The 12,642-nt window shown below is 34.9% G+C and overlaps 1 protein-coding gene across 1 annotated transcript in view; it reads left to right on the top strand.

Annotated features, from left to right (window-relative positions):
• The first annotated feature begins 12,191 nt into the window (after positions 1-12,191).
• The window catches only part of LOC143190576 (uncharacterized), a 28,833-nt gene continuing 28,382 nt past the window's right edge, over positions 12,192-12,642 (top strand). Inside the window, exon 1 of the mRNA XM_076394965.1 lies at positions 12,192-12,389. Coding sequence (XP_076251080.1) covers positions 12,248-12,389 — 142 coding nt within the window. The 5' untranslated portion in view covers positions 12,192-12,247. The remainder of the gene's footprint in view (positions 12,390-12,642) is intronic.

Below are 12,642 nucleotides of genomic sequence, written 5' to 3'. Positions count from 1 at the left end.
TCATGGTAGTCCGATACCAATGGAAGACAACTCATAATATTACGACAAGTAACAATAGGCATATCTCTGGCCACCGAAAAAAATATTGACATATCGGAGAAAAAAATATATCGATATTTCTAAGAAAAAATAAAAATAGTGAAATATTAGCCTGAAAAGATATATATTTTTTCTATCAAAAGTTCAGGTACTTGAAGCATTGTTACTACCATTACTGGATTGGTACAGAGCCCTGTCGAAAGAGTTTGGTCATAATATTACAACGACAAATTGGCGGCTTGCTCAGTTGGATCTTGCTTCGTTTATTAATTTTAAATACTTTGTGTGTGTACTATATGTCATCTATCAAGTAGTAATAGTAGCAGGCTATCACATGTCGCACGGCTAAATTTAACAAACTGCCTAAACCACTCCAAGAATCGCTCAGATATCATCCACCCAGAGTCACTACATACGCCCTAAGGTCTTTATGGAGAATTTCATATTAACTCTGGATTAATTTTTTTCCTGAAAAGAAAACAACATTGGTGGCATATTGTGCCCGGTAGCACTAAAACATATTTCGACTGTATAACAGTCATTCCTCTTTCAGAGGAAACTATTGCACCTACTTTACTGCCTTTTTGGCTAATATTTTTGATTTGGTTTTAGGCACAACGGACATTCCTACTTGATTCCAATTAAAATCTCGATTGGGAGTCAAATTATGTTCGTAATAGACCTTCCCCAAAAAAATAAAACTTACCCTGTTACAAAACCTGCAGTCAGCGCAGCTGGCGTATTTTCTGGATTTCTTATACATAATTCAGCATGTCTAGCCAAAAAACCTGTGACTCAATCTTTCCCAGCTTCAGATTTATCAGTAAGTAAATAGTTTACTAGCTCTTGTTCTTCATCGTGTGAAAATACCGGTGTCTGAGGATCCAACGGCACCTTCTGTTAAATATATGACTTGTTTCGATAACCGAGCCAGTATAGAAAAGAGGAAGGAAAGTTAATAGAGGGCGCTGTGACAAACAAAACAAATTCTTCGATTTTTCGATTTTCCATTTACCTGTCATTCAAGTGATGTGACATCAATCTTTTGGATTTTGTCCATTGCTCGTAATCGATCGCTAATCGTTTTTTGGACTACATTTAAAGTTTCTGCTAATTGTATCGCATATTAAAACTTTTTTTGCTCTACCAGTATGTCCTTTGTCTTGCACATCGAAATTACCACTTTTGATTTCTCTAAACGCCTCATAAGTTAGAGCATGCTCACTGTAAGCTTCTACTAGCAAACGATGCCTTTAGGTGGTTCTTTCTTTAAATCAAATAAGATAATAAATTGACATTTTCAAGGAGGTATAAATCCATGATGGTTTTACTAATCGTCTAAACGTCTAAACGCCTAAATCAAGTAACTTGGAATAACCGTCAGATCGGTCACCCAGCCGGTTCGGTTGGCGCAGTGGTAAAGGCGACAGGATGGTCTTCCTACTGTTGCTCTAGTCGCGGATTCGAATACTGCTAGGGCATGGTCGTAAATTCATGTTTGTGATTGTCTGACATTTGCGATTGTCTTTAGGTAAGAGTGCAAAATCCGACAAGGAAAATGATCCCAGTCACGCCAGTCTGGGTAAGACCGGATGTCTTCTGGGATTATTTCTAAGTTGGTCACTTGCCAGTAGGTAGGCTTAATGCCGAGGACCGTGGTCTAACAGTACGTTCAATCCAGATAAATCCTCGTTGGTATATATATATATATATATATATATATATATATATATATATATATATATATATATAATATATATATATATATATATATATATATATATATATATATAGTATATATATATATATATATATATATATATATATATATATATATATATATATATATATATATATATATATATATATTATTACAGAGTTATGGCAAATTTAGATAAGGAACAATTAAGAAAAGTATCACTACTTGAAATTTTATTTGACGTTTTTTATATATCCGCTTTATCGGAAGGTATGTACAACTGTAAAAGAAAATCCCAACATATGTAAACATTTCATCCCAACAAACATTAACCACATTTGAGAATAACAAGAATCGTTTGTCCTCTTTTGTTTACAAGACATTTAGGTATTAAGATTTTTCTGTAAATTTTAGTAATATTAACTTCTTATTTCTTTTTTAGAAAATACATTTCTTATCAAAGTATTAACCGAATATTACAGGTAATAAATACATTTTGAATCAAGACTTAAAATAAATCTCGTAAGATTATTAATAAATATACAATAGCTTCAAAGAAATTTAATTTTTTATTTGTTGGTGAGTTATTAATTCCCATGTTGAACAGAAGACAAAGTAGAAAACAGTAAATAAACGAAAGCATAGAAGGCAAATTAAAAATGAGCTATTTGCAAGTTTGTGATCGAAGAGCGCAATAATAATGATACAATAAATGCAGGTAATAAGTCTAAAGATAACCCAATGATAACGTAATCGCCACTTGGGAACTGTGAGGATAGAGTTATTAAAATCAAATGCCCTATATTTGCAAGAATATTTGTGTAAAGACAAATCAACGTTGTGTCGATGGCAAACTTACTGAAAAATATTATGATTATAATTGGAAGATACAGATGCAAATAAAGTTGAGTTACCAAAATATTTATTTTGCATTGTTGTTAACTATTATAACACTACTATAAACTGAATATGACACAAAAGAAGGTTTAAATTATATACATTTGATGATAGATGTTTCATTTTCTTAAACTCTTAGCAGCCCTGTGGAATGAAAAGCGTATTCAATACTGTATCATAGTAACCCTCCAATTTTTAAATACCATTTTTATAGTACGATTTGTCCTTTGCTTCAAAATAGGCCTCAATTTTGGCGATCACCTTCTCATTCGACAAAAATTTGTTCCCAGCGAGCATAATTTTGAGATCTGGGAACAGGAAATAGTTGCTGGGGGCCAGATCTGGATAATATGGTCGACAAGGAAGCAAGTCGAAGCCCAATTCATGAACTTTCGGGATCGTTTTCACTGACATGTGACAAGGTGCATTGTCCTGGTGAAGGAGCACTTTATTTTTCTTCAAATGCGGCCGTTTTTCGGCGATTTCGTCCTTCAAACGATCCAATAACGCTATGTAATAGTTGCTGTTGATGGTCCTTCCTTTTTCAAGGTAGCCAATGAAAGTTATTCCATATGCATCTCAAAATACTGAGAGTATTAGTATATTTGGGTATGACCTTTCTCATACCCAAATATTCGTAAATGATATGATGTACACGTTCATTCAATTTCAATTTATGGTCATTCAAAATAATTTTGTAGATTTTTTAATGTTTTCGTCGGTAACAACCTCTTTTGGGTGTCCACTGCATTTACCCTTGATGGTTAATTTTCCTGGGGCGGTGTCCGGAAACGCCAAGTTTTTGCTTTAACTGTATTTTTTCTCTTCAAAAAGCAATATATTATCAATACGCGAAATTCCCTTTTATCCATTTTTTTTCAGAGTAACAAAAGTTATTTCACTCAAAATGCTATAATTCACAAACTAATGACCAGACAGCTGTAAAATTTATACACGCATCTTTTGAAGGTTAAGGCTAACTAAAAAACATATGGATTTAATTCTAGTATCGCCATCTATGTGTTAGGCGTCAGACTTTTTGATTGACCTGTTAATTCCACCTTTTATTTCACAAAAAACTCTATTTCACTACACAAAGGAATGTCTTGAGTAACTGCGGAACAAATGCCAATCAAATGTCAACCTGTCTCCTTTTCTTGATAATTCATTTGATTCCATTTATCCGAATTAATTAAAAAGAAAATAACCATATGGTTTCCTCCAACTCTTACCGACAACGCCAGTTCTGAAATTTGCAGGGTTTAAAATAATAGAAACGAAAACATTTGATGAGCAAGAGAAAATTATCGTCAGGGTTTAAATCTATTCAAACATAAACCTGATCTCTATATATAGACGTCTCACTCATCGCATTATTCAACGTTAACATAAACATTCTTTTTTTTTTTGGTCTGGAACCGGTAGGGGGAATCCTGTTACGGATACCTGGTCGGGAAGACGCGCAGGAATAAGCGAGTTGGACTGGTTATGTGGAGACTGTCTCTGGGCTACCCACTAAACCCCACCCGATCATCTGATCCAATGATCGTAACCGGTAATACCGTTAATAGGCGCAAGGGCCAGGCAAGGACGTGGCGTCGTTATCACAAAACGCAGCTTGCGGTACATGGGTTAATTGCTCGCCGCAGAAGGTAGAGACAATTTGGAGTTAGAGCACGACGGGTAAGTGTCGACTGTGATAGAATAAGGCCACGAAGAGCCAAATGAGTTATTGACCTGAAATATCGGCCAGCTCGGTAATACATCTATTGTCCGAGAGACAAAGGGTGGAGAAATATCTCGAGTAGAGCTCGGAAATAAAATTGTGACCTTGGGGGACGCCTGTTTCTCTATGAATTTGACTGTTCTTGACGAACCAGGGGGCATTGATTGTTCTCCTGAGAATTTTGTTTTGAAAGACTTGAGGAACGTTCCACCTGGCTAGGTGAGACGTATTTTAGATAGACACTGGAGCTGAAACGACTGATAGAACCAGCATCTTGTACAGGAAAGATTTTATTGAGAGAGGAAGCCTGCTGGCCCAGTTGATAAGCGGGAACAGCAAATTAACAATACCTTGACCTTTATGGAGGGACCTTTGAATGTGAGAAGTCTATCTAAACTTGCGATCGAAGACAAGACCGAGATAGGTGACTTCTTCTGACCATGGGAGTTCGGCGTTCTTGATTTTAAGACGCGAAATGCTCGGTGCAAAACGCTTCTTGTGGAAGAAGATGGCCTGCGTTTTCTGTGGGTTGACCTGCAACCTTCAGAAATGTAACCACTGGACCGTCTCATCGAGTTGTTTTTGGAGTTTGTTTCGGATGTGCAGTGCTACTCTTGAAGAAGCAAAGGAAGCATTGTCGTCTGCGTAAAAAGCTGCCTCAACTTGTGGTCTCCTAGCAATATCTGAAAGAAAAATATTAAATAAAGGGGGAGCCATGGTGGAGCCATGTGGAACACCTACGTCGATGGTTTTCCGGCTACAGACAATATCTCTAATCTTCACCTGGAACCATCGTCCTGACAGAAATGATTTGATAAGAGCTGTTAGGTCATCCGATAGACGTAATCGGATGCATTTCGCCACTAAGCCTTCATGCCAAACATTGTCAAAGGCTTTGGTTGAGTCCAAGAAGACCGCTCCAAGTCGGTTAAAAGCACAGTTGATTTTTGCGGCCAACCGATGGGCCTGATGAACGGCTGAGTGTTTGGCGCGGAACCCGAATTGCTCATCTGGAATGATATTGTTTGTCTTCGTAAAATCATTAAGAGCATAAAGAATTGCTCTTTCAGCAAGCTTGAAAATGGAACTTAGATGGCTGATAGGTCTGTAGTCAGAAGGTGATAACTTAGCTCCTTTTTGGGGGATAACTGCGATGAATGCATGTTTCCATATGGATGGAAACTGTTGCAGCTTCAGAATGGCGTTGATGATATTACTTAGTTTGGCGAACTGCTTGTAGGGAATATTTTTGAGTTGGGCTATCGAAATATTATCGAAACTCGGAGCCTTCTTTTTTCGAATCTTGCTGATCATTTGAGTGAGTATTTTAGGAGTGACTAGATGGTTTAAAAGATAACTCGGAGGCACTTGAGAATGATCGGAGTTGGTTTTCCTAATAATTCCGTCGTTCTTGGCAACGTTTATATTTGTAGCATACAGCTTTGTGTTTTTGAGGGCATGAGAGAGTGTTTATATAGTCTATCCAGTAAACCCAAAAAGGTTACTGTGAACATACGTCGTCAATATATTTAATGTCATACAGCGCATCTGTAAGCGCCCTCACACGGGGAGTGCGAGCGTAACTTAGAACCAATTTTAACATAGGAGATGCGCTTCTAAGTTTTTTTATTCTATGCCCAAGCAGCCGGTCAACGTCGTCTAGTTGTCAAACTAGTTGTATATAAAATCCTTCAAAATAATAGAGATAGGAGGTTATAAACCGACAAACGTTGTGCTAACGCGTTTGTCGTTGTTTTAAAACGTTGTTGCTTTGCTTGTTTTAATAAATTTCAAGTCTCTGCTTATTATTACTCTGATTGAAAATTTCGAAGCCAGACAGAACAGATTGCATCTCTAATTAATTACGTTGAACAGGGACGAGATAATTCATTAGAGAAGTAAGCATTTTTACTCTTAAATATTAATTTGCTGCGGTTTTTATTGAAAATATTTTTTAGCGTTTTACAGCTGCGCTAAATATTAGTATGGAAATACTGCAGAGACTGAAACACTGAAATCAAAAACGGAAAAAAATAAAAAATTAAAACACTGAAATATTTCAAAAAATGATAAATATAATTTTGAATTCACCGAAAAAATCGCCCTCATACGAAGCGGGTGACGAATCAAGATCAGCTGGATGTTAGCTATATCAGAGATTAAATATATGAAATTTATAAAGACAGTGAGTAGTTCTTCAATACAAACATAATTTAATACAGTTATTTCAAAGGAAACTGTTAGTCTGAAAAGTATCAAAGAGATCTAATGGAACTTCCGGATATTGCTTTTAAAATAATACAATTTTGTGTATTTTTGTATGAATTTAGATGAGACATGGATATTTTAGAGTGGGATCAATATATTTAATGCTCATTCATGACAGGATGATAGTAAAAATAGTGTTATGACAACAAAAGTTAATGGAAAAAGGTAAACGTTGAAACAACAATTGATTAGGTTTTATTAGTCATAATATTTATTAACAATTCATTGCAGATATATTGTACTTTATGCTAGAAACAGGAATAGTTTGGATGAACTCGATCAAACACATTGATGAAGAAATTGACAAATGATGGGATTGGGAACAAACGTTAGATATATTGGAAATTAACAGCTTAGTTATTCACTTGAATGAAACTTTCTGAATATGATATGATCCAATGCTGCCAATTTCTAAGACAGGGTGACAAGAATGGAAAGTGAAGGTGAGTATATAATTAATATATGATAACTGAAGGAAATGTCACTGTACGGTGTAAAAGATAATGTGTTCAGATATGTGTATAATTGTTTAGAATATATATGAGTAATTGGTTAAAATGTGTCAGTAACTGTTTTGCACATATGGCAAATGGATTAAGGAGTTAAATTTATAGTTATCACGAAAGATGTATACAGGTATTAATAGAGCAAATTAAGGAGAAATACAGTGATATCAAAAATTTTTTATAAGGAAACACTACTGAAAGACACATGAATTAAGTGTAAAAGGTAAATATGTTTTCTAATGAACGTAAAATATATCATATGAATATATAAGTGTTAATTAGGTGGTGGTAGTGGAGATGGACTCCAGAGGATACAACAACATAAAAAACGTAAAAAACAAACCATTATAACTGCTTACTTAATTGCAGTTTTAAGTCCTTCGATAATATTAGCATTAATCTACTATAATGTTAAATTTTATTTTATTACTATTCATGAGTCCACAATCTGCCCTATTGGCAATAAATATTTCTTATATCTATATTATATATACATGGCATGTAGAAAATCACTTCATTAAGCAATCTTCTGTATAAAATATTATCTTAATTAATTAGTCTTATTCTAAAGTCTACATATGTCCAGTAATCAGATCAGGTAGTGTTAAACATTTTAGTCTACGCACTTCACTATCACGTCGCATATTTAGCTGATTAGCGAGTACATTGGGATGCACTGACACGCTTTCGAAGTACTTCGCACAAACACGTTGAATTACACTCGTTATAGGTTCTAGAGGAATATCGCGTTGTATCACTTTATTTGAAATATAGTACGGAGCATCAACAATGGCGCGCAACCCTTATTATTAGATTTGCTAGCGGTACCCCATAGTTGGATTCCATATGTCCAAATGGGCTTGAGTATAGACTCATACAGCAATACCTTGTTATCTAATGATAACTTGGATTTGCCCCCGATGAGCCAATACATTTGATATAATTTTAGTCTCAGTTGTTTCCGTTTAGAGAGTATGTGCTTCTTCCAGGTTAGGCGTCGATCCAAGATATTTAAGTGCATACCAAGATATTTAACATGCTCTGCTTGGGGGAGTTGACGATGATTGATATTCACTGGTGGACATGTTCTTCTACGCAGGGCAAACGTTATATGCGTGGATTTTGTTTCATTGACTTTAATGTGCCATGTCTTCAACCATAATTGTATTTGCTCCAGTTGGGTTTGTAGGTTTATTGATGCTGTGACTGGATGTTCATGGGATGCTAAGATTGCTGTATCGTCTGCATATGTTGCCACAGTAGTTATTTTTGTGGTGGGCAGATCAGCCGTATACAGAAGATACAGTACTGGACCTAGTACACTACCTTGCGGAACTCTTGAATATATGGGATTTAATTCGGTATGTTCACCGCCTTGATTTACAATAAAATGTCTGTCATTGAGATATGATTTTAGTAACTGATAGTCCGGATGAGGGAGAAGTTTCTTTAGTTTAACCTGCACACCGGTATGCCATACTTTGTCAAAAGCCTGAGATATGTCCAGAAAAGCAACCGAACAATATCTTTTGGCATTTAGGTCAGCGTTTATTTTGTTTACAAGTCTATGCACTTGTTCTATAGTCCCATGCTTATTGCAAAAGCCAAGCTGATGTTCTGGAATAATTTTTCTTTTTTCTATTATATAGTTTAGCTTTTTATGTAAAATTTCTCGAAAACTTTCGAGATTATCGGTAATAAACTTATAGGTCGGTAGGAGGTCACATCTTCTGGTATTTTTACTGGTTTAAGAATCATTAATATTTTAGCTACTTTCCAGATACTAGGGAAGTAATTAATTCGTAGCATAGCATTAAATATAAATGTTAATAGTTTTATACACTTTTCTGATAGTTCTTTTAAAATTTTGCCAGTAATTAAGTCATAACCAGGAGCTTTTTTAATATTAATCTCTCTCATTATTGTATGTTTAACTTTTTTGACCGTTAATTTCTCGTGCGGTAAATCCATTTGAAATGGCGAATCTAGAAAACTAGTAATTTTATTTTCCTCATCTTTATGTAGCTGAGACTGGAAAGGTTTAAAAACATTTTTTAAGTGTTTTGAGAAAATGTCGGCCTTCCCTTTATTGCTTCTCGCCCAATTATTTTCGTTTGTTTTAATAGGTGGGTTATGTTGCTGGGATCTCCTAAACTTTTTTGTTGCTTTCCACAACGAATAGTCTGTAGCCTCAGTTGATGTCAAGTTTTGTAGGTATTCTTGAATGCCTTGGTTTTGTTCAATTTGGATTAGTTCTTTCAGCTCTTTTATTGCCCTATTAAATTTTCTTTTATTCTCTTCAGTCCTTTGCTGTTGCCAATTTCGTCTTAACTTTCTTGTTTCTGCTATCATTTTCTGTATTGTACATGATATATGTGTATTATTTCTTGGAAATGTTTCTCTGTTATGAGTCGCGTAATATGCTGCCTCCTGTATATTTTTTTGTAAGATTTATTGCTGCTATTTCTATATCCATTTCAGTTTGTAACGGTAAGTTTAGAGAGATGTTTTGGTCTAAGTTTTTTCTAAATGAGGGCCAGTTAGTTCTATTATTGCACAGAGAAGGGGGTTTATCTTTGAAGGTAATTTTTGAAGAAATTGTTACTATTATTGGTGAATGATCAGGAGACATGATTCATGGCCGAAACATGATTCTGCCTGACACTTTTTTGCATCAATATTTTTTGTATAGAATAGAGAAATCTATTGTATCTGGTTTTTTATTTCTGTCTGAAGGCCAATGTGTTGGTTCACCAGTTGAGATATGTTGTAAGTTATCTGTCCTTATGGATTTTAACAGTTCTCTACCTTTTGAGGTTATTATTCTTGAACCCCACATTAAATGTTTTGCATTATAATCTCCTTCTGCTATAAATCTATTACCTAGCGTACTGAAGAAATCTTGAAATTGTTCTGCCTTGTTATGTTTGCAATAAGTCGCAGAAATTGTTAATGGCCCATGGGCTTCCTCTATGGTTATACTGGTGGCCTGCAGGTAGTCTCTGCGGAATTTTTCTCTTTCGAAATGCTTTATATCATCTCGAATTATTATGGCTGTGCCTCCATGTGTTTTATCATCAGGGTGATTTGTATGATAAAGTTTATATTTAGGAATTTTCAAATAGTTTGTCCGTAAAGTGTGTTTCGGAAACCATCATAACGTCAATATTTTGTTCAGTTACGAACATTTAGTTCCCTGGCGTGTTGTTGGAGCCCATTGGCATTCCAGACGGCGATTTTGTAGCTATTGGTTTCAGGCATTAGGCAAGTTTGCTGACGACGGTTGTGAGTAGACCAAGCATTGTACTCATTTGATCCATTAGTTTGGCCATCATGTTTTCTAATCTAGAGATGTTGCTAGTTTCAGTAGGTTGAGATGTCGTCTCTCGATTTTGTGCTGAACCATTTTCAACCATTTGGGCATAAGTTATGTGTGGTTGACTTGGTCTGGTGGGTAGACTGGTAAGTGTGGATTGCTTTTGTTGCTGTTGATGCCTTTTTTCCCTTAAGGCAGGATAGAGTTTCTGTTGTAGTTGCTTGTGAACTGCGCAACCCCTGTAGTTCCCTGGATGATTTCCGTTACCGTTAGCACATTTCACTTTTTCATCGCGAACTTTACGAGTACAATCTCCTGTTTTATGTTCTCCTGCACATTTTACGCATCTATATGATTTACGACACTAAGTCTTTGTGTGCCCGTGCGCTTGACAACTTTTGCATTGTGGTATAATTCTTTTTATATGTGGTGGTTCACATTTAATAATATTATTTTCCAATTTGGTGATTTCATACACCGCTTTATTATTTCCATTAGGTTTTATATCTATATAAAACATAGGCAGATATTTTTTTATCGTGCGATGTCGTATATTGTGAACATTTACGACCTCGTGGCCTTTTTCAGCTAGTGCTACCTTGATGGTGTTAAAGTCTGTCCGGTGATGTAATCCTTTTAACACGAATTTAAATGTTCTCTCGGATTTTTTCCTGAATGTATGGTATTGGGTGTTTCTTTCATCTAATTCTTTTACAAGAACTTTAAAGTGACCGCTTCGAACAATTGGATTTTAATTTTTCATAGCTCACTGTTTTAATTGTGTAGTTCGTAGTAATGGTTTTCAATAGGTCGTGGATGTGTTTTATTACTCATACCTTATAGACTGTTATTGGTGGTGGTTTGGGAATAACTTTTTCAGGGCTTGGTTGTATATTCTCTTCAATTTCTTCCGACAGGTTGCTAAAGCTGTTTTTTGTTCTATTGGTTCACTGATTCTTGTTTGTTTCCTCGCGATTTCTTCTTCTGGACTCAATAGTTTTTTGTTAATGACTGTAGTCCATTCTGATGGTGGAGTTTGCGTTATTGCTGATTGTTCTAATCTTATATGAAAGTGTGCAGATGATTTGGTTGAATTGCTGTGGTTTGCCATTTTTAGATTTTTAATGATTTATTTAATTTACTTCCAGAGGATAAAAAAATAAATTAAATACATTGTTTATTTCACGCACTCCATTTTTCACTTACGTTATTTTTTGCACTAGTTTTTGACCAAAAATATTATAAATGAATTTCAAAAGTACTGTTGTAAAATAAGGGGAAATAATTTTAAAACACTAAAAAAAATGAGATGCAGTCTTTTTGTCTGGTCACGTAAACACGTATTCACTACACTTTAGGTCTGCTGAGAGACGGATAGCCGCATCTGTTATGCGTTTTTAACACTCTATTAAATAACCGTAATAAAATACTGGGTTTTTTTTTAAGAAAGGTATCTTTCCAGAGCTTGGAGCGTATTGAAAATACGTCTTCACACTACGAAGGTTGGAAGTGAACTAATGTTAAAATAAATTATATTTGGTAACAGTATTTCTGTTACGTATGTTCGAAACTTCATTGGATAGATTTTAAGTGGTTCACGTAATTTTATCTAAACTTTTTATATTATTTTATAAAATGTGTAAAATATGTCCTGTATCTGTGAAATGTCATTTGATAACAAAAAGGAGATAAATGTTTTATGATTTGTTTTCGGTGAATTTTATAATTAGTATAGCAGTGGTATCAGTGCAAGTTAGATCGTTCGTCATAAATTTATAACAATTGACAATTTTTTAATGAAGTCAAGCGTTATGATAGATCACTTCGGCATTGAAGGAACAACAAGAAAGACGTGGTGTTGTGTTCACGGCACATATCGTATAGATCATAATTCTTTGGTTTATTATCACGACTGTCCCGAGCATGGATTAGTAAATGGTAAAATGTTTGATTTCTCAGTTTTGTTTAATTTTAAGCTCAGTTTTAATGCAAATATTTTAGAGTCCTGTTGTCTCAGTTAATATATAATATTTTCCACCAATTATTATGATTCTCTCATTATATTTAAGTTTTAGTTTTTTTTTAAATCATTTTGGTCTTCTCAGGATTATGTTATGATAAAAAATAAATCGCTACGTTAAGTCTTGTAAGCCTCAAGAGTCATCCTGTTTAGATTGCTGTGGATATTATA

Source organism: Rhynchophorus ferrugineus, unplaced genomic scaffold, assembly GCF_030347505.1.
Source record: "Rhynchophorus ferrugineus isolate W39M unplaced genomic scaffold, kcgeb_rfMv2 rfM2, whole genome shotgun sequence".
Lineage (NCBI taxonomy): Eukaryota > Metazoa > Arthropoda > Insecta > Coleoptera > Curculionidae > Rhynchophorus > Rhynchophorus ferrugineus.
The sequence above is the reverse complement of the archived record's forward strand: the minus strand, read 5'-3'. Positions and strand labels throughout refer to the sequence as shown.